We start from the raw sequence: 21,444 nt of genomic DNA, 5'->3' as shown, positions 1-21,444 counted from the left end.
GGAACAAACTAGAAGGTGGGCAGAAATCCTATTCAGGGTAAAAGAGTTTGTATTTGGCTGGTACCCTCCACTGTCTCTCTCAGGAACTGCATGTGATACAAGAGTCAAGACTCACAGAGGCCAGGTGTGCAGGATTACTGAGTGAAGCTGGCCTGTGTGACAGAAAAGAGGGAGGAAAAGAGGAGAGGACACATCCTGTCCCCCCACAGACTGCTACTCACAACCACTACGCAGCTTCAGATGATTATTTCTAGCAGGAATATGGACTCTTGGTTGCCAGATCTTTCCATGTTTATGAGAGGCAGAAATCCAGATTTACTATACAATCTCTCAATATTGAAAGGTAGACAGACGATAGTCTACCTTTGAGCCTACATTGTGCAGGCCAAACAGTACATTTCTGAAGCCTGAATCTGAGTCATGGGTCATTAATTTGTAACTCTGGTTGATTTAGAAGGAGAAGTAGATACTCAAGGAGCCCTCGATGGTTCAGAGGGTGGAATTCACTCAATACGATCCAAGCTTCGCCTTCATCCCATTGTTACCTAGCCTTGAATGTGACTCTGATTCCTTCATGGTCCTGTCTACACCGAATCTATTCTTCCATTGACATCTTCTAGAAAAAAGAACATCTAAACTTCTTAGAGTAGAGAATCAACCTGTTCACTCTATAGGGCATTAAGTTAAGGGCTGTTATTCGTTGTCAGTCTGAAATAAAAGCAGACAAACATTAACATTTGGTGTATTCAGTTGGTGCCTGGAGAAGAAAGACATATTTTCTGAGATCCCATTAAAAAGTATAAAGATTTGCCCATGGGCTACTTCAGAGAAATAAAAATCAAGCCGAAGTACACTTTCCTAAAAAAGATTGTTTATAAAGTTTTGTTTCAGAGGCGGTTACCAGAGTGGCCCTGGTTTAGATTTCCACCTAGAGATAAATTGACACAAAACATTGCTGGGGGCTACATGTTGGTTGGCAGTCCACAGGGTGGGTGAAGAGGGGAGAGGCGTCCAGAGCAGTTAGAGAGATCCTAGTAAGTGACGCAGAGCCAGAGGTGAAAAACGAAGTCCACAGATCATATGTGGGTTTAAATTGATGTTCTTAGCTCCAACAGGTTTTTAAAAAATAATCTTCATAAGCCTCAGAAGATTGCAGCTGAAATGGTTTAAAATCCATTTCAACTCATTTTCCATTCATATAATATGAGAGGAGGGAGTCAGTTTCACTGGTTCACTGGAGAAATAGTCTAAGGGTTTCCCTAGTAGGGAAAGAAGTTGATTTCAGCTCAGTCACATATCTCAAGCTTCAAGGGCTGTGTCTGGACTGAGAAGGATTTGCCACCCCCAAGTCCTATCAAACAGGGAGTGTAAATATATTTCAGGGCTGCCTCAGGTACTGGAGTTGCTGTAGAACTTAGACTCTAAACAACTATAAGACCAGCTGCCTCTGGACCCCTTGCTGGTGATTTCAGCCTTCCAGATTAGAACTGTATCACTAGCACAATTAAAAGTAAATCCTTCAAGGGGAGAAGATTATGAATCAGTGAGGACTGACTGGCATTTGCCATTGTGAGTGTGTGTGTTTGCGCGTGTGTGGGAGGGGGGCGGGGGGAGACAGAGAGCGAGCATGTTCTCATTAGGGGACGATCTACGATTTGACAGGCTCTCTGCTGCTGCTTCTGCTGCTGCTTCTGCTGCGGCTGTATGGTCTGTCATCAGTTGGAAAGGCTGCAAGGGTTTAGAAGAACCGCAGTTCTGAAGACAGAGCACTGCTAAGTAGTCTCCCTGTCAAACAAAGTAGACGAGGTTTTCTGCAGCGTTGGAAACTCACGCTTAATACTGCCTCATCTACCTGGAAAAAGCAGGCAACGCTACAGAGGAAAAGGTAAGAGAAGAAATTGTTCTCTGTTGGGTCTGCAGGGCAGAGGGCATGGGGAGAGGTAGGTTCAAAGGCTTGCTATTTTGTAGCAAAGGGATCTCACCCTTTGAGAGCAGAGGAGGCAGATGCTCATTTTCTGTCAAGCTTGATCATTGAGCCTCTTGGCTTTTTCCCCCCTCGTATCTTTTTCTTCTCCATTGTACTTTTCCCAAGCATCTGAGAGATGCCTTTGTATTTATTTTTCAGGTAGCAGATATTGTTTCTTTTTTTTTTTCCATTGAGCACTCTTTCAAAACAAGGAGCATTTTCTGTGTCTCTTTTCTTGAGCATTTTTCTCCATTAAGAAAAAAACCGGTCCCTCTTATGGTAAGGTAGTCAAAACAGTTATTCCATCCTACACTAGAGTTGCAATAAAAGGAGTTTCAGGGAGTACATATGAGCCCTATTACTGCGGAAAAATGGGAGGTGAAAGGAGAGGAGAATTACCTGTAAGTGACTGTGACTTGATCAGAATTGGTGATGCTGTGAATGAATATGAATTGTAATTCTTCACAGGGGGAGAGAACCACTGTGATAAAGGCAGGGCACTGGCAAGAAGATGTGTTGAGAAGTGTTTCAGAGAAACCTCAAGCCACTAAAGATGGAAAACGAGACAGTAAGTGAACTGAACCAAACCCAGCTTCAGCCTCGAGCCATGGTGGCCCTAGAATACCAAGTGGTCACCATCTTACTTGTGCTCATTATTTGTGGTCTGGGCATCGTGGGCAACATCATGGTAGTCCTGGTGGTCATGAGAACCAAGCACATGAGGACGCCCACAAACTGCTACCTGGTGAGTCTAGCAGTAGCTGATCTCATGGTCCTGGTGGCCGCAGGCCTCCCCAACATAACGGACAGTATCTATGGTTCCTGGGTTTATGGCTACGTTGGATGCCTCTGCATCACTTACCTCCAGTACTTGGGCATTAATGCATCCTCTTGTTCAATCACAGCATTTACCATTGAGAGGTACATAGCAATCTGTCACCCCATCAAAGCCCAGTTTCTCTGCACATTTTCCAGAGCCAAAAAGATCATCATCTTTGTCTGGGCTTTCACATCCATTTACTGTATGCTGTGGTTCTTCTTGCTGGATCTCAATATTAGCACCTATAAAGATGCTATTGTGGTGTCCTGTGGCTACAAGATCTCCAGGAATTACTACTCACCTATTTACCTAATGGACTTTGGTGTCTTTTATGTTGTTCCAATGATCCTGGCCACTGTCCTCTATGGATTCATAGCTAGGATCCTCTTCTTAAATCCCATTCCTTCAGATCCTAAAGAAAACTCTAAGACATGGAAAAATGACTCAACCCATCAGACCAAGAATTTGAATTCAAAGACCTCTAGTAGATATTTCAACAGCACAGTATCTTCAAGGAAGCAGGTAAGCAAATCTGAACCTCCAAGTCCACAGAGGAAATGTGGGAGAGAGTTCCCTGTGAGATGGGATCAACTTTGCCCTACTTAGCTAATGGTAAAACTAAAACACAATCATGCAAATGTGTCACAGTGTAAGCTTCTGCTTTACATATTAAATCCACCTCTAAAACAACTGAAAATCTAAAAATAGATGGGAAAATGTTGATAGCACATCAGCAGATACCAGTTCACGTGCTATTAGGATATAAGGAGATATAACAAAAACCCTAGAATTCCACCTTTAAAATGTTTGCGCCTCTCTGGGAAATGTTATCAAAATATTTAGACCATTTCTGGCTTCTATAGGGAGCAGCTGGATATTTTTAAGAATTCTATTGTCTGACAAATATTTGACAAGATAGTTTGAGAAAAGATGAGTCAAAACAGTAATGAAACTGAGAGGGGTTACTGACTTTTTCCTTTTTTTTAGTCTTAGTGGAGAAAGATTCTATTACCTTCTCTTCCACCTCCCTACAAAGTGTCCCAGCATGTAGCAGTTCAAAATGCACTTTGCTCAGGAAATGTTCTAATAAAAGGCTAACACCAGGACTTCCATTTAAAAAAAATTCAATATTATTTGCAACAAATTGAGCTTGGTCTTAGCCTTTGCCTCTCACTGTTGTGGCCTCTCCCGTTGCGGAGCACAGGCTTCGGACGCGCAGGCTCAGTGGCCCTGGCTCATGGGCCTGGCCGCTCCACGGCATGTGGGATCCTCCCGGACCGGTGCACGAACCCGTGTCCCCTGCATCGGCAGGCAGATTCTTAACCACTGCGCCACCAGGGAAGCCCATGAGTGTACTTTTTAAAGTAAGCACATGACTCATCCACACTATCACTTCCTAAACTCTAGATCAGCTGAAATATGAAGAACTGTAATTGGACATTGGGCACATAGTGAAATAAGTTACTAATAAATGTAGGTGTGTTAGACATGCATGAAGTGAATAAGGAACTGTCACTAGAAAGAAATATATACAACATTTTAAATGATACCATGGTACTTGATTTATATAACATTTAGTATTAAAGATGCCCAGGTGATAGAAAAGACTTGAGCAACTAGGGAAGAGTTGAGCAACTATTGCCAGCTCTTAGATTTCTGTTGTTCGAGTCTAGCAGTACTACCTAATGCAAGGCATATTTACTGGGCCTTCTATTGGGCATCTATTACCCAAAACTTGATTAAGGGAAACTTAGAGAGATCTGTTGGCCATCTGCCAAGACAAACATTAAGAGAGTAAAGAATACAATAAGAGAGTAAAGAATACGTACCTCTCAGTTAGAGACTAAACATGGGGTAATATCTGTAGCAAAGAAGGTCAAGGACTAGATTCATTCATTAGACTCTAATTTAGATCCTTGTTTTAAATTCTAAAAAATTGTTTGTCTGGTCTAATATCTTCCCTTTCAATTATAGTCATTAGCACCTATCAGCATTAATAATGTGCTTCAAATTGCTAATTGTGTTACACGTTCACACTCTTATTTCAAAGCTGTTACAAATAGGCTGCCCTTATAGAGGCTGAGTGGTAAGAGAAAAAGCCAAAGATTTGAGTCCAAACACCCTGGGCTTTAAAAGGCCAGGGCTCTAATCAAGCTTGGATGTGTGACCTTGGGTAAGCAGAACTCTCTGAGCCTCAGTTTCCTCATCTTTAAAGATAAGGATAAATAACAACCAGGGCTGGTGTGAGGGTTTAATGAAATACCTTATGAAAAACACCTAAAATAGAGTGTTGGTTCATCTGAATGTTTAATTAGTGTCATTCTGAGTTTTTTTAATATGTTGGCAACTGTAAGGGAAATATTTATTCTTTAAAATATGCATTCACCATTTAAACAAAGATCGTTTGTTGAGCAGATGTGTATATGATATAGCAACTTCTCCAAGGAACTTTTTAATAATTAGGGCATTTGGAATTGTATTCAGAGCATTTGGGGTTGTCACAATAACGTCCCTGTCACTTAGCATCAGGAGCCTGGGATGCCAAATGACCTGAAATGTGCTAGACAGCCCTGCACAATGAAGTTCCCTGTTACAAATGTCAACAACACCCTCCTTGAGTAACAAGGGATGCCATATAAATCAAAAGAAGTGTATTGAAGTAATATGTCATGTAATTCAGTCTTGATTATAGATAGGAGGAGAGTTCAGAGAAAAGAAAGGAAATTGTGGGTCTAGAGGGATCAGAGAAGCCTTCATGGAAGAGGTGGCATTTTAGAAGGCTCTGGAAGGATGAGGATAATTTGGAAAGTAAAAGTCAAGAGGGACAGCACTTTACACAGAGAGGACATGGCTGGGATGAGAATGGTATGGATTTGGAGAAGGGGTCAGGAAGGGGATTTTTATAGTATGTAGTGATTTGGTTGACTAAAATGAAGTCTTTGGGGAACAGCAAAAAGTAAGATTGGATTGATGTGTGTGTGTGGGTGTGTGTGTGTGAGAGAGAGAGAGAGAGAGAAGGAGAATGAGGGGAAAGGGCTGTAGAGAGTCCCAGCTATCAGGCAGAGCAAGGAGTTTGAACTTAGTGCAGGGACAATGAAGAAAGTGAGTGATGAGCAGGCGGCAGCAATGAGGAAAGTGATGTTTGGGGACAATAAATCTGACAGCTGTGGACCAGGCAGGATTGGAGGCTGAGAGACTTGTGGCAGAGGGACCACTTTGGAAGTTGTTGGTAGTAATTCAGGCATGAAGTAGTACGACTCTCTATCAGGAGAATGTAAAGTAAGGTGTGAACCAGAGAGAGCTTTCAAAGAAAGAGAGGGTGAGATGTGAACATATCAGATACAAAGGATGAAGAGGGAACAATTCAATGTGGCTTCAGGGTTCCGAGTCTGGAAGAACAGTAGTGCCTCCAATGAATGGAATGAGAGCCATGAAGGGGAGTCAGTTTTGTCCAGAATCAGTGACCCTTTGATCTGGCTCTTCTCTTCTGAAACTGTTCTTTTCTTAAACCTTCCAAAGGTTCTAATTCCACCTCCTATAACCCAAGGACTATTATTCTAATATTTTCTCTGCATGTTTTTTCTTTCAGGCAATTTTAATGTACATTTTAATAAATATTCTGTCTGGACCAGGTCTTTCTAACCAAGTAATGAAAGTCAAATGTGCATAGCCTAAAAGAACTACTTTTTAAGAAGAAATAAGAGAGTATTTATATGTAAGGGACAAGTGTGGGGTTTTTGTTCGTTCATTTGTTTGCTTTTAACTTATATCCCCTCTGCAGAAAATTCAGACCAGAATCTTTTTTCTTCCTATTATTCAGATTCAATTATGTTTTAGGAAACCAACTAAATATTTGGTAAATTCAATGAAACAAATTACTCAGAATAATGGCTTGGAATTGTGTAGACAAAAGAATTATCTGATTGACGAAATCTTTTGCTTTACAATTGGCTGTGATGATAATGGAGACATGGTTTAAATGGTCACATTTTTCCCATTTCAGCTCTACACACTCCCAAAAGATCTCTCTCTGTTCAGTCAGTTTAGGTGTTCAGCATTGTGTAGATAAAATATCTTTATCATTGACTGCATATATCAAAGGAATTGATTGGATCTTTCAGTATTTTGGAGACACAGAAATATCTTGGTAAAGGACTACACTATGGATAAACACATTCAATTCAAATATATTATTTCCATAGGATACGGGGTATGCAGAATATTTTACAGATCAGGCTATCAGTTTCATTTTCAGTTGAGTCACACTAACACACTTTTTTGTTTGTTTTTTACAGTATATCTGGTGGGAAACTGTGCAACATAGTCCAAGTAGCAACTCCAAAAGTTTATGGCAAAATTTTCATTATGGATTTTGTTTGGCTTAAAAAACCTTTGAAATGCCAAACAGTCTTTGTTTACATAAATTTCTTAAAAGACTTCTACCTTCCTAGAGGAATGTTGGTAGCCCAAGAGACAAAGGCAGCTTTCCTTTTAAAGCAATATATGCCTTTTGTTGCTGTTATTGCTGCTGATGATAGAAAAGCAGTCATGTATTATGGAAAACACAGAAAACTAGGAATAAGAAAAAAGGCATCCTTTACCCCCATCTCGCAAAACCTACAATTTATTAGCATTTAGTCATATTTATTTTCATATTTTCACTTGATCTTTTTTATATCATTATAGTCAATATACAGATATATAATTTTATATGCTGTTTTTACACAAAATGTGAAATTAATCTTCTCAAGGATAGCACAGAGTAAAAGAAAATGGATAAGATTGTGAGTCAGTTTTTCTCAGCCGCAGTTTTCTCATTAATAAAATGATACAATTCCTCATGGAGTTACTCAAATCAGATGAGATGCATCAGACAAAATTTGTGGGGTTTTTTTTTTGTCTCTCCTCCCTCCTGTACCATCAGCCACCCTTCCATCAGTCCTTTACTTCTCAGTGACTTCCATTCCCCTAGGCAGCCTCCTGACTCTGACTCTGAGTAAACCGAGTAGGATGTGCTCATGGAAAATTAAGAATTCTGCCGCAGGTGCGGCAAAAAACAACAAAAAAGAGTGTATTAATGATACTAAACTCTCCAGCATTAGGCCTAAATCAGAGGTTCCTCAAGTTTACTGGGACTGTTTTTGTACTGTTTTCACAGGTCCACCTTTCATTTTTAATTGTTTTATTTGTTCCATTTTTCTGGGTTCAACTATATCCTTAATAGTATAAAGATCTCTTAGATGGGAAAAAAGTGCAATTTTTGTAACTTAGCACAGAGTTATCTAAGTGTGCAATCTTATTTTATTATTAAAGAAAAGTTTTCCATTTTCCAATTCACATCCTATATAAGGAAAAACTACGTATGTCGTAAATTGCCTCAGTGAAAGTGCCCTGCAGTTACATGTTTTGTGTCCTGTGGTTAGATGAGCGCACATTGTGTATTCCCAATTTTACGCCTGCAGCTTTGAGACATAATTTCACCAGTAAAGGAATATAAATTTTCCTGTATGCCTACAAAAGGGAAAAACCTGCACTCGTACAGAATTCTTGATTTTACCACACACCAAAAAACACCTTAAAATCAGCTAACCTTGAAAATGACAAAGTATATTTCTTTACGTAGCCTCTTGTGAATTCTTCAAATTGCAGATATTCCAAGTTCCAGACAGATTAAGTCTGGGCTGTTACCATGTTCTTAGTCTCCTTTACTTTTTTTATGAGTTGGGGGAAGGGTGAAAGGTAAAAAGCTAGAGCTAGGTCAACATCAAGCAGAATTTTGCAGTAGGTCACTTTATATTCACTGTCCTCCTCAACTTAATGAAACATTCACTCACAACCCTAAAAGCACCAAGTGCTGTCCTAGGTGGGGGCGCTACTGGGATATAGAAAGACACACTCTTCATCTTCAAGGGGCTCACTATTGGCCATGTACACAAATAATCCTGAGCAGACCATTATGTTCTACAATAGAGAACGAAGCCTCCATGAGGGGAAAAGCAAAATGGCGGAGAATGGAGGAAAGCTCTGTGGAGAACATGGCGTTGATCTGGGCCTGTAAAGATGGGCAGAATGTCTAAAAGCAGCAATAAGGAGACAGAGAGAAAAGGAAGAAAGTTCAACAGAAAGAGAGGAATAGATAGGGGAGGGACTGGACACGTTCAAGGAGAGAGTAGTCTAGTATCATTGAAGTGGGGCAATGAAAGTGAACTGTCTACTGAGGGAAACCTGAACCAGATTGTGGTCCTGCTATATCTAACTCCCATCTCTCCTCCCCATGCCTGACCTTTGTCACTCTACCTACTTACACCCACACCCATGATTACAGCTCCCAACTATGAAAGTCTAGTACACAGCTCTAGCAAAGACATCTTCCTGACCCCTACGCCTAATTGAGTTTTGGACATCGTGTAATTACATCAAATCCAATATGTCTAAAACTAAATCCATTCTTTTTTCCTTTGTAAACCCCTACCTCTTTTTTTCTTTCCTATTTTAGATTCCCAAGCCACAAATCTAGGAGTGCTTCTAAGTTCTTTTCTGTCCTATAGACTCACCCCAAATCCAGGTAATAGTCAAGTGCTAGTGACTCTAGCTGATAACTCATTATTTGACCTACTCCGTCACACTACCATTGTCCTAGTTCACTATTTCTCACCTGCTCTATTTCAGGACACACCTCACCAAGCCTCTCTGACTCCCATTCCTCTGTCCCCCCACATCATTCTGCACATTTCTCACTAGGGGGTTTCTCTAACAAACAGATATGTTATTAAAATGCTTTAAAGTTCCCGGAGGCCTAGAGTTTAAACATCTTAGCATAACAAGTAAGATCCTGGCTCCTTTATATGTTTTTAGCTTCATCACTTATGGCTTTCCTAACTCAGACTTTATGCTCCGGTGATACTGAATTATTTGTAGTTCTCTGAACTTGCTATGTTCTCTCAGCCAGAATACCTTTCATCTGGCAAACTCTCAGTTATCATCCAAGTCTCAGATCAAACGGTGCCCCCCATGCATCCCATCAAGCCTTCCCTGAATGTCTCAGGCAGATCTATGTAACTGGATGCCTAGCTATAACCATGTGTGTTAGGTATTCTACCTATGTGTCCACAGTACATTGCATATACTTCTGGTTTAGTAATTCTTATGTATCATAATTGTTACCTGTTGGTCTTCCCATTGCCACTAACATCTGTAAGAATAGGGCCTGTATCCCTAGTGCCCTCAGCACTGAATTTGGCATGTCACAGGCTCCCAGAAGAGTTTATAGATAGTCGTGTGTTGCAGCCAAAGAGTACAGGCTTTGCAATACAGCAGGTGGCTAGCATTTCTTCCCAAATCTATGTTCAGTGACATCACACTAGTTGCTTAAAATTGGTCATGGTTGGAGTACTAACACTGCAGAAATCAGCAAATATGACATTTCAGGGCCCCTCCCTTTTTTTGTGGAGAGCCAGTTGTTAAATACTGATCAGTACACTTCTCTCTGTGTGTGTATCATACATAATAAATGAAAGTGTAAAAGAGTACATACACAAATACTTTGGAGCTAAGTCAATTCCAACACTCTATTTTGCTCCCTGAAAAATTATTGTTTATTTATTCCATATCCTTCACTGATTTTAATTAAAATTTATTGTCTTTTATTGAATGTCTTTTGAATTCCAAAACAGAAAAACTAGCAACCAGCTAGTGTGATAGTGAGTTTGTTACTAGATAAGACTTTTGAGCAAGATTTCCCTCTTCCAGACAGAACAGACTGACTTAGAAACATGGCGGACTCAAATCATAATTTACTTTTTGTACAGAATCCTGTTGGCTTTCCAAAGAGCCTTTCAGATATCCTCCCCAATGAGACAGCTACATTGGACTGAATGCACAGAGATGCAGAAGGATGGCAACTTAAGGAAGGAAACAGTGTGAGCAGAAGTATTAAGATGAGAATAAATCTATCCGAGCACTCCTATGTTGCTAATTTTCCTAAAACAATTTGCACACATCATCTTCTTTCAAAAAGAAACATCCCCAATCTCCTCTGACTGGCTTTCAAAGCCCTCTAAAATCTGACCTTTTCATCATTTTTCTGGCTTTTTTCATCCATTGTTTCTTTAATTTAATAGACAATTATTGAGCACCAATTTCATGTCAGGCATTACTCCAGAAAACCAATAATAATCACTGTCTTATGGGAACTTTTTGTAAAATACAAAAGATCACCATTCAAAAATGGTGATAGTATTGGGGTAGTATTTTTGTTTTTTTCAGATATATACCCAGGAGTGGAATTGCTAGGTCATATGGTAGCTCTATTTTTAGTTTTTTGAGAAACCTCCATACTGTTTTCCACTGTGGCTGCAGCAACTTACATTCCCACCAGCAGTGCACAAGGGTCTCCTTTTCTCTACATCCTCACCAACATTTGTTATTTGTGGTCTTTTTGATGATAGCCATTCTGACAGGTGTGAAAAAACAAAAACACTAATTTGAAAAGATACATGCACCTCAATGTTCATAGCAGCATTAGTTACAATTGCCAAGATATGGAAGCAACCTAAGCATCCATCAACAGTTGAATGGATAAAGAAGATGTGGTTCATATATACAATGGAATATTACTCAGCCATAAAAAAGAATGAAATCTTGCAATTTGCAGCAACATGGATGGACTTGGAGGGTATTATGCTAAGTGATATGTCAGACAGAGAAAGATAAATACTGTATGATATCAGTTATATGTGGAATCTAAAAAGTAAAACAAATCAGTGAATATAACAAAAAAGACATAGACTCACAGATATAGAGAACAATCTAGTGGTTACCAGTGGGGAGAGGAAAAGGGAGTGGGGAAAGTTAGGGTTAGGAGATTAAGAGTTAGAACTATTAGGTATAAAATAATCTACAAAGATATATTTTACAGCACAGGGAATATAGACAATATTTTATAATAACTATAAATAGAGTATAACCTTTAAAAATTGTGAATCACTATATGGTACACCTGTAACTTATATAATATTGTACATCAACTATAATTTTTTTTTAACTTAAAAAAAACACTTGGAAAATACAAAGTTAAGTTGCACAGTGCGTGGAAGAGGCAACAAGGAATGAGTGAACACCATACATAAGGCTGGAGAGCAGGCCCTCAACAGAGAAGAGTCACTTCACTTTAGAAAAACGAGTAGGTGTTCTCCAGGCCAACATGAAACCAGCAGAATTTACGTAGCCAAGCAGAGCCCAGGGTAAGACCTTGGAAGTACCTATGTTCCACTGAAAGCAACTAAATCTGGTTCTAAGGCACCAGGGAACCACTGAAGAACTCTAATAAGGACAGTGGCAAACTGGATTTGACTTTCGGGAACTTCACTCATAAAATTTTACAATGAAGCCAGCTCATAACCAGGGAAACAGAAATGAGGCTTTTGCAATCAGAGCAAAAAGCAAAGACTTGAATTAGGGCGTAAGAGTAGAGAAGTCTAGGAAGGATATACAAGAGTTGAATCAGTGGAATTTAACTACTAATCTGGCAAATGAAAAAGAAGTTCCTAAAGTGAGTCCCAGATTCTCACCTGGAGTGACTGGGCAGGCAGTGGTGTTAGCAAGCATGGCACAGAATACAAGAGGAAGAACAGTCTTAACTATATTTACTCCTTCCGCATAGATGCGGGCGTGTCTCACCAGATTCTCCCATGTATAATAAGCTCATTTGATTTTGCAACCTTGCTCATGTAATTTTTCCCACCTGTAAAGCCCTCCCCACTCTTCATACCTCCCACCTCTCTGAAAAGCTCAAGTTCCCAGCTCAGGCTGCAGTGAGAGCCAGGGGTCCCGTACATTGGACATCTACCTGAAGGCAGAGTCTAGCATGAGCTCTAGAGTCAGAAAAATGTAAGTTCAATTCTACTTCCTATCTCTGTAACTTTGAATACGTTATTTTACTTCTTGATACTTGTTTGCTCAAATGTAACATGGGGTACTAATGATACCCACTCATAGGGTTGCTGTGAGGAAATGCTTAGTACATAGTAAGCATTTAAAAATGCTTATTTACTACATTTAAATTATATGCTATAGTTAAAATATTATTTACTCCGCCTTATACATGAAATAGCAAAAAATACAGACTGGTAATTCCCCAAAACGACAAAGTTTAGAGGTTATAATAGAGATTGATCTTCCAGGCTGATCTAACAGCATATTCATAAGATCAAATTAATATTTCTTGAGCTCTGCTATGTGCCCAGAGAGAAATACATTAAGCACATTAAGTTTATATGAACGAACTCAATATATCTTCACAACAATCCTGAGAAGTAGGAACTAACTGTAGAAGAGAATTTGGAGGCAAATGAATGCAAAGTGACCTGCTGGTTGTAGCAAAGCCAGGATTTTGACCCAGCACACCTGCTCCATTTCAACCACAGGCAAGAGAAAATCAAATAAAGGTGAAACTGGTGAGGGCTAAAGTAAGTTTCCTGGAGGTGGATGTTTGGGCCGGGTTAAAGAGACTGAGAGGAAAGAGGTCGTTCCAGATAAAGGAGGGAGATGGGAAGGATATGACAGTATTGTCAACAGGAGAAAAAAGCCCAGAATTTTAAAAAGCATTTTCTGTCTGAGGAATAGTAATGAGATTAGTCAGATGTGGGCCAAAAGTTTATGGGAAATAAATTTGGAGGACATGCAGACTGGGGCTGGAACAATGAGACCAGAAAACCAAGCACAGGACCACCACCTGCCTCCCCAAGCCCGTCATCAGGCTGGTGACCAACACCAGGGAAATCACATTCTATAGGGCGCAGCTATCCCAGCCTTGGAGTTTCCCTTCCAATGGGCCCTCGTTAACCTCTGCCGATCCATTTACAGGACCATCACCGGTTCCCTCTTTTCATGCCTATTTCAAAACTTTCTACTCTCCTGAAGTTGTCACACCTGGAATTGTTTTCCCTCTGAAATCTGCCCCCAACATCCAACCTCTCCTCTCTAATGCTACTTCCTTAATTCCAGTCTCATGTCCTCCCTGCACTGTAGACCAGGAGGCTGGTCTCTCTGCCTCGCCAAACTGTTGCATAAGCATTCTAACCAACTTCCCTGCCTCTTAGTTGCCCTCTTCCAATTCATCCCCCAGGGTGCTGCTAGAATCATCTAAAAGGCAAACTTGATAACAGCATCATGCTGCCTGAAGTCTTCCAATATCCTTTTCCCCTATAGGTTTAAATCCAAGGTCATAATCATAGCACACTGGGACATTTATGTTCTGCTCCCCACTTACTTTCTCAAGCTCATCCCCTTTCTGTCCCCCACATACCATTCTACAAGCAGTTTCCTTATCTGGCCACACTCTTTCCTGCCTCCAAGCCAGCTCGTGCCCCCTGCCACGAGCATTCCATACAGATGCAAGAACAAAATGCTACAAATGGGAGGGACAAACACCAATCCCTGCCAATGGAGAAAAAGGAAGCCTGCTCTGCGTCATGACCTATGAGAGGGTCAAATGAGGGCCTGCGCGCACCGCATTGCTGTAGTAATTTGTTCAAATATCTCTCCCACCAGATTGTGTATCCCACAAGGGCAGAAACATTATCCCATTCATTTTTGTGTCCACAGTGCCTGTCATGGCGCCTAGGGACATACTGATAAATGACTAAACTAGTAAAGACTGGATATAAAGGTAGAATGGTCAAGTATGACTCCAAAGATTTTTTCAGGAGACCAAAAATGGTAAAATTGTTGAAAGAAATGTTAAGGGAAAAGATGTTAAAAACACTGTCAGAAATCTTTAGCTTAAGATGAGGATATGGAAATTTTACATTGTAAGTATTTAGGATTTGGAAAAATTTAGACTGATGAGTAGTCAGAATCGGATATGTGCATTTGTGAACCAGTAGAATCAAGGAAAGAAGGTATGACTAGGGTTGAATTTATTTATTTATTTATTTATCTATCCTTTTTATTGAACTACAGTTGACATACAATGTTGTATTCATTTCAGATGTACAACATAGTTATTCAACATTTACATACATTATTAATTGATTACCACTATAAGTCTAGTAACCATCAGTCACCATACAAAGTTGTTACAATATTACAGACTATATTTCCTATGCTGTACATTACCTCCCTGTAACTTATTTATTTTATAACTGGAAATTTATACCTCTTAATGCTCTTTACTTATTTCACCCGACACCCCACCACCCTACCCTTTGCTAACCACCAGTTTGCTCTCTGTATCTATGAGTCTGTTTCTGTTTTCTTTTGTTTGTTTTCTTTTTTAGATTTCACACACAAGCATACTTCATTTTTTGCACTTCACAGGTATTGCAATTTTTGCAAATTGAAGTTTTGTGGCAACCCTGGGTTGTTGGATGATGGTTAGCATTTTTTAGCAGTAAAGAATTAATTAAGGTATGTATATTGGTTTCTTTTAGACAAAATGCTATTGCACACTTAATAGACTACAGTGTAGTGTAAACAAATTTTATATGCCCTGGGAAACCAAAAAATACATGTAACTCGCTTTATTGTGATATTCCCTTTATTGCCATGGTCTAGAACCAAGCCCACAATAGCTCTGAGGTATGCCTGTATAAGTGAAGTCATATAGTATTTGTCTTTCTCTGTCCCACTTATTTCATATGGCATAATACCCTCTAGGTATTATGTGGTCCATCCATGTGTTGGACCATCCATGTGTTGCAAATGGCAAGACATCATTCTTTTTTAAGGCTGAGTAATATTCTATTATATATAATAGATACTTTATATATATATATATATATATATATCTCACATCCTCTATCCATTAATCTGTGGATGGATATTTATGTTTCCATATCTTGGCTATTGTAAATAATGCCTCAATGAACATAGGGGTGCATATATCTTTTGGAATTAGTGTTTTTGTTTTCTTCAGATAAATACCCAGAACCAGAAGTGGAATTGCTGGATCATACAGTAATTCTATTTTTAATTTTTTGAGGACCCACCATACTGTCTTCTAAGCTGGCTGAACTAATTTATAATCCCACCAACAGTGCACCAGTGTTCCTTTTTCTCCACATCCTTGACAACACTTGTTATTTTTTTAAATTTATTTATTTACTTATTTATGCTGGCTGTGTTGGGTCTTAATTTCTGTGCGAGGGCTTTCTCTAGTTGCGGCGAGCAGGGGCCACTCTTCAACGCGGTGCGCGGGCCTCTCACTGTCACAGCCTCCCTCGTTGCAGAGCACAGGCTCCAGACGCGCAGGCTAAGTAGCTGTGGCTCACGGGCCCAGTTGCCCCGCGGCATGTGGGATCCTCCCAGACCAGGGCTCGAACCCGTGTCCCCTGCATTGTCAGGCAGACTCTCAACCACTGCGCCACCAGGGAAGCCCACCAACACTTGTTATTTGTTGCCTTTTTGATAATAGCCATTGTGACAGGTATGAGGTGATATCTCAATGTGGTTTTGATTTGCATTTCCCTCATATCAGTGCTGTTGAGCTTCTTTTCATGTGCCTGTTGGCCATCTTTATGTCTTCCTTGAAAAATGTCTATTCAGCTTCTCTGTCCATTTTTTTAAATCAGGTTGTTCTGTAAGAACATATATATGTGGTGTAAGAAAATGGTCCAGTTTCATTCTTTTGAATGTAGCTGTCTGGTTCTCCCAACACCATTTATTGAAGGGGCCTTCTTTTCCCCACTGTTTGTTCTTGCCTCTTTTGTCGTAGTTTAATTGACCACATAAGTGTGGGTGCATTTCTGGGCTGTCTATTTTGTTCCACTGGTCTACGTGTCTGTTTTTGTGCCAGTACTATACAGTCTTGATTACTATAGATTTGTAGTATAGTTTGAAATCAGGGAGTGTGATACCTCTAGCTTTCTTCTTGTTTCTTAAGATTGCTTTGGCTATTTGCATTCTGCTGTGGTTCCATACAAATTTTAGGATTATTTGCTTTAGTTCTGTGAAAAATGCCACGGATGTTTTGATAGGAATTGCATTTAATCTGTAGATTACTTTGTATATTTTATCAATATTAATTATTCCAATCCATGAGCACTATATATCTTTCCATTAGTTTGTGTCATCTTCATTTTCTTTCATCAGTGTCTTATAGTTTTCAGAGTAGAGGTCTTTCATCTTCTTGGTTAAACTTATTCCTAAGTATTTTATTCTTTTTGATGCAATTGTAAGTGGGAGTGTTTTTTTATTTCTCTTTCTGATAGTTTGTTATTAGTGTATAGAAATGCAACAGATTTCTGTATTGATTTTATATCCTGCAACTTTACTGAATTCATTTATTAGTTCTAATAGTTTTGGGGTAAAGTCCTTAGAATTTTCTATATATAGTACCATATAATCTGAAAACAGCAGCAGTTTTAATTCTTTCTTTCTAATTTGATGACTTTTATCTCTTTTCTTGTCTGATAGCTGTGGCTAGGAATTCTAATACTGTGTTGAATAAAAGTAGTTATTGATAGAGGACATCCCTGTCTTGTTCTTGATCTTAGAAGAAAATTTTCAGATTTTTACCATAATGTTAACTGTGGGTTGTCATATATGGCCTTTATTATGTTGAGTAATATTCTCTCTATTTCCACTTTGTTGAGAGCTTTTAGCATGAATGAATGTTGAATTTTGTTAAATGCTTTTTCTGCATTTATCAAGGTGATTATATGATTTTTATTCTTCAATTTGCTTATATGGTATATCATTTTGATTGATTTTTGGATACTGAACCATCATCCTTGCATCCCTATAATAATAAATCCCTCTTAATCATGGTATATGATCCTTTTAATGTACTGTTGAATTCAGTTTGCTACTCCCCCTACCCCACATTGTATGTTTTTTACATTGTATTTTACATATTTTTATTTTGTTTGTTGCTTAACTAATTATTTTATGTATAGATTATTTTTACTACTTTTGTCTTTCAATCTTCATGCTAGCTTTATAGATAGTCGATCCACTACATTTATTGTATGCTTGCCTTTACTAGTAAAATTTTTCCTTTTATAATTTTTTTGTTTCTTGTTATGGCTTTTTCTTTTCTGTTTAAAGAAGTACTTTAACATTTCTTGTAAGACTGGTTTAGTAGTGATGAACTCCTTTAACTTTTGCTTCTCTGGGAAACTATTTATCTCTCTTTCAGTTCTGAATTGTAACCTTGCAAGGTGGAATATTCTTGGTTATAAGTTTTTCTTTCTTTCAGTACTTTGAATACATCATGCCAATCCCTTCTGGCCCATAAAATTTCTTTTGAAAATTTAGCTGCTAGACTTATGGGGAGTCTCTTGTACATAACTAGTTTTTTTCTCTTGCTTATTTTAAGATTCTTTCTTTATCTTTAACTTTTGATAATTTAACTATAATGTGTCTTGGTGTGAGTCTCTTTCAATTCATCTCATTTGGGTGTCTCTGCCTCCTGGATTTGATTGTCTGTTTCCTTTAACAGGTTAGGGAATTTTCAGCCATAATTTCTTCCAGTAGGTTTCTGTCTTTTTCTCTCTCTTTTCTCCTTCTGGGACCCCTATAATGTGAATGTTAGTACACTTGATGTTGTTCCAAAGGTCTCTAAACTATCCTCATTTTTTAAACTATTCTTTTTTCTTTTTGCTCTTCTAATTGGGTAATTTCCATTACCCTGTCTTTCAGAACACTGATCCATTCTTCTGCATCCTCTAAATAGCTGTTTATTCCCTCTAGTGTATTTTTTAGTTCTAGTTAGTTACTAAAAAATACTGATTGGTTCTTTTTTTATAGTTTCTACCTCTTTGTTGAAGTTCTCACTGAGTTCATCCATTCTACTCCTGTTGTAATCATCTTTACAACACTATTACTTTGCACTCTTTATCTGGTAAATTCCTTATCTCTGTTTCATTTAGTTCTTTTTCTGAGGTTTTCTCTTATTCTTTCATTTGGAAGGTATTTCTTTGTCTCCTCATTTTGCCTAACTTTCTGCGTTTGTTTCTGTATATTATATATATCAGCTATGTCTCCCAGTCTTGAAAGGATGGCCTTATGTAGAAAGTGTTCTGTGGGGCTCAATGGTACGATCTCACCTAGTCAAAAGAGGCAGGTGCTCCAGGGGTATCCCCTGTGTGGGATGTGCATGTCCTCCTACTGTGATAGAGCCATGATAGCTGCAGACCTCTTGGTGGACAGAGTTGGTTCCCAGGCCAGCTAGCTGTGGGGCTTAGCCACAACTGCTGCAGACTCCCTGGTGGACAGGGCTGGTCCCTGTCCCAAATGTCTACAAAACCTGTCTGCAACTGCTGCAGGCATGCTGATATGAGGGCTGGCCCTCAGTGCAGTTGGCTGGGAGGTCCAACCTCGATTGCTGCTGGTACATCGATTTGTAGGGCTGGCTTCCTGTGGCTGAAGCCACTTTGAAGGGGCACTTTGCCAGCTAGAATAGCCTGACAGGTTGGGGAGGACAAGAGCCACTTCAGAGGGGCCAGCCAGGACAGGTGGGTTGAGTGAGGTGGGTCCCAGAGAACACCAGGGTGGGGAGCGCGGTTTTAGCTAGGTTGATGGAGTGTGACAGAAATGGCACTCGCCGGCACTGGGCCAGCTAGGTGAAAGGGAAGTAAAAGAAAATTGGCACCTACCAGTGCTTTCGCCCCCGGAGGAAGTGCCGCCAGATACCTGTGCCTCCGGTGCCTGCCCTTATGTTAGTCAATGATTCTCCTTTGTATATGACCCAGGTTCTTTTCAAGCTGCTGCCTCTGTGCTGGGATTCAGAGGGAACGAGTTTATGTGCAAGCCCTTTAAGAGTGAAATCTCAGTTTTCCACAGCCCTCCAGCTCTCTGGGCCATAAGGCCCTCTGGATTTCAAAGCCAGCTGTTATGGGGGCTCATCTTCCCGGTGCAGGACCCCTGGGCTGAGAAGCCCAGTGTAAGGCTCAGACCCCTAGCTCCTCAGAGGGGAATTCCATGGTTGTGATATCCCTCCCACGTGTGGATCACTGAATTGGGGTCGTGGGTTCTGACTGGACCACATCTCTGCCCCTCTTACCCATCTCGATGTGGCCTTTTCTTTATATCCTTAGTTGTAGAAATGCTGTCCTGCTAGTCTTCAGGTTGTTCTCAGAGACACTTGTTCTCTATATAGTTGTAGTTTGGGTGTGTCCCTGGGAGGAGGTGAGCTCAGGGTCTTCCTACTCCACCATCTTGATCCGGACTCTGGCTAGAGTTGAATTTTTTAAAATAGAAGGACAGACTGACAAAAACCTAGTTCTGGAGGAATGTCTGCATTTAGGAGGCTAGAAGATGACTGGATTCTTTGCTACAGATTAAAGAAAAAAAAACACCACACACAATTTCCCCGTCCTCGAACAGCCAGAGTGTCAAAGGCATAGCCATAGTGGATGATTCCAGTTAGGAGGGAAAGTAAAGAAAGAAGAATGAGCCAGGGAGAGCGAGGAGGTTCGGTTAAATGAATAAGTGGATTTATCTAAAACTGGGGCGTCGTGTCCTTGCCACCAGAGTCAAACACAGCTCTTCAGAGCTGCATGGGAGGCACCTGAAAAGAACTCGAATAAACTAAAAATTAAATTAGCTCTGAAAATTAAACAAGGCTAAATACATGTGCACATGGGATAGGATGAATAATGTAAAACACCTGACATCCATATTTAGTTGAAATAAAAATAGATAATATTATGTTGGAAAAGAAAATATTGCAACCTTTTGTAAACAACACTTTTAGCCAAAAGCTATCTCTCTTGGATAGATTGCCTGAACATAATTTTATAGTAGCTGCAAGTAAGTACAGCATCCTCTGCCTCTCCATTCCGTGCCTTTGTTGTTTGAGTCTTATGTGGATTTATGACTATGGGAGAACTCAGCATACTTTCCTCAGGCAGCAGCTCTTAGCTTTGAAAATAAGGAAGTGACTCAGTGAGCGAGGTGGCATGATCATGAGAATGAAAGAGGAAAGAGAGTAAATGCAGAGCACCCCATCACTTTTCAAAGATCATTTTTAAAGTCAAGCGACCCAAGTGCAGTATTGACACCCTGCCGTGTTTCCTCTGATAAGGGTTCAGCTTTGTGAGTGATTCTACTTGGCAAACATTTGAAATATTATGCATATAGAAAAATCTGGGTGGGAAGAGTGAGAGAAAAGTGTGCACTTTTCTACTGGGAAAGATAGAAAGAAGCTCAGATTCAGGGTGAATTTACAGGAGAAATATTTGACTAGATATTATAAAGTGCTAGAATGGACCACCATGAATTTCTTTACAAATCAATTAGACAAGTCTCTGAATAAGTTAAGAGCAATCGAGTCACTACTTTTATATAAACCAACTGTAGTGCACAGTGGAGGTATGATCCTGGAATTAAAGATGGCCTTGTTCAGTTATTACAGTCCCTTCCAGTGCATTCTTATATGGAATGGGAAAATAGCGGAAATAAGGACAAATTCGTACCTACTCATTTATGAGTCAATTGAAAACCTACTATATGTCAGGCACTATATTGGGCACTAGTGTATAAAAATGAAAAAGTCTGAGTTCCTGCTCGCAAAAAGGTCACAGTCTAACAGGAAAAAACATGAAAGTAAACTGATCATTAAAGCCATAAAGGAATAAGTGTTATCATGGGAAAAAGCACAGATTAGTGTTACCTGACCTAGATGGCTTGGGGAAAGGTGGGCATCAAGAAAGTC

General features: G+C 39.7%; 1 protein-coding gene across 1 annotated transcript in view; it reads left to right on the top strand.

The window, feature by feature from the left end:
* Positions 1-2,441: 2,441 nt before the first annotated feature.
* The window catches only part of TRHR (thyrotropin releasing hormone receptor), a 47,150-nt gene continuing 28,147 nt past the window's right edge, over positions 2,442-21,444 (top strand). Inside the window, exon 1 of the mRNA XM_067711484.1 lies at positions 2,442-3,308. Coding sequence (XP_067567585.1) covers positions 2,520-3,308 — 789 coding nt within the window. The 5' untranslated portion in view covers positions 2,442-2,519. The remainder of the gene's footprint in view (positions 3,309-21,444) is intronic.

This window comes from Pseudorca crassidens, chromosome 17 (assembly GCF_039906515.1).
Source record: "Pseudorca crassidens isolate mPseCra1 chromosome 17, mPseCra1.hap1, whole genome shotgun sequence".
Taxonomy (NCBI): Eukaryota; Metazoa; Chordata; class Mammalia; order Artiodactyla; family Delphinidae; genus Pseudorca; species Pseudorca crassidens.
This window is presented reverse-complemented; position numbering and strand designations above follow the sequence as displayed.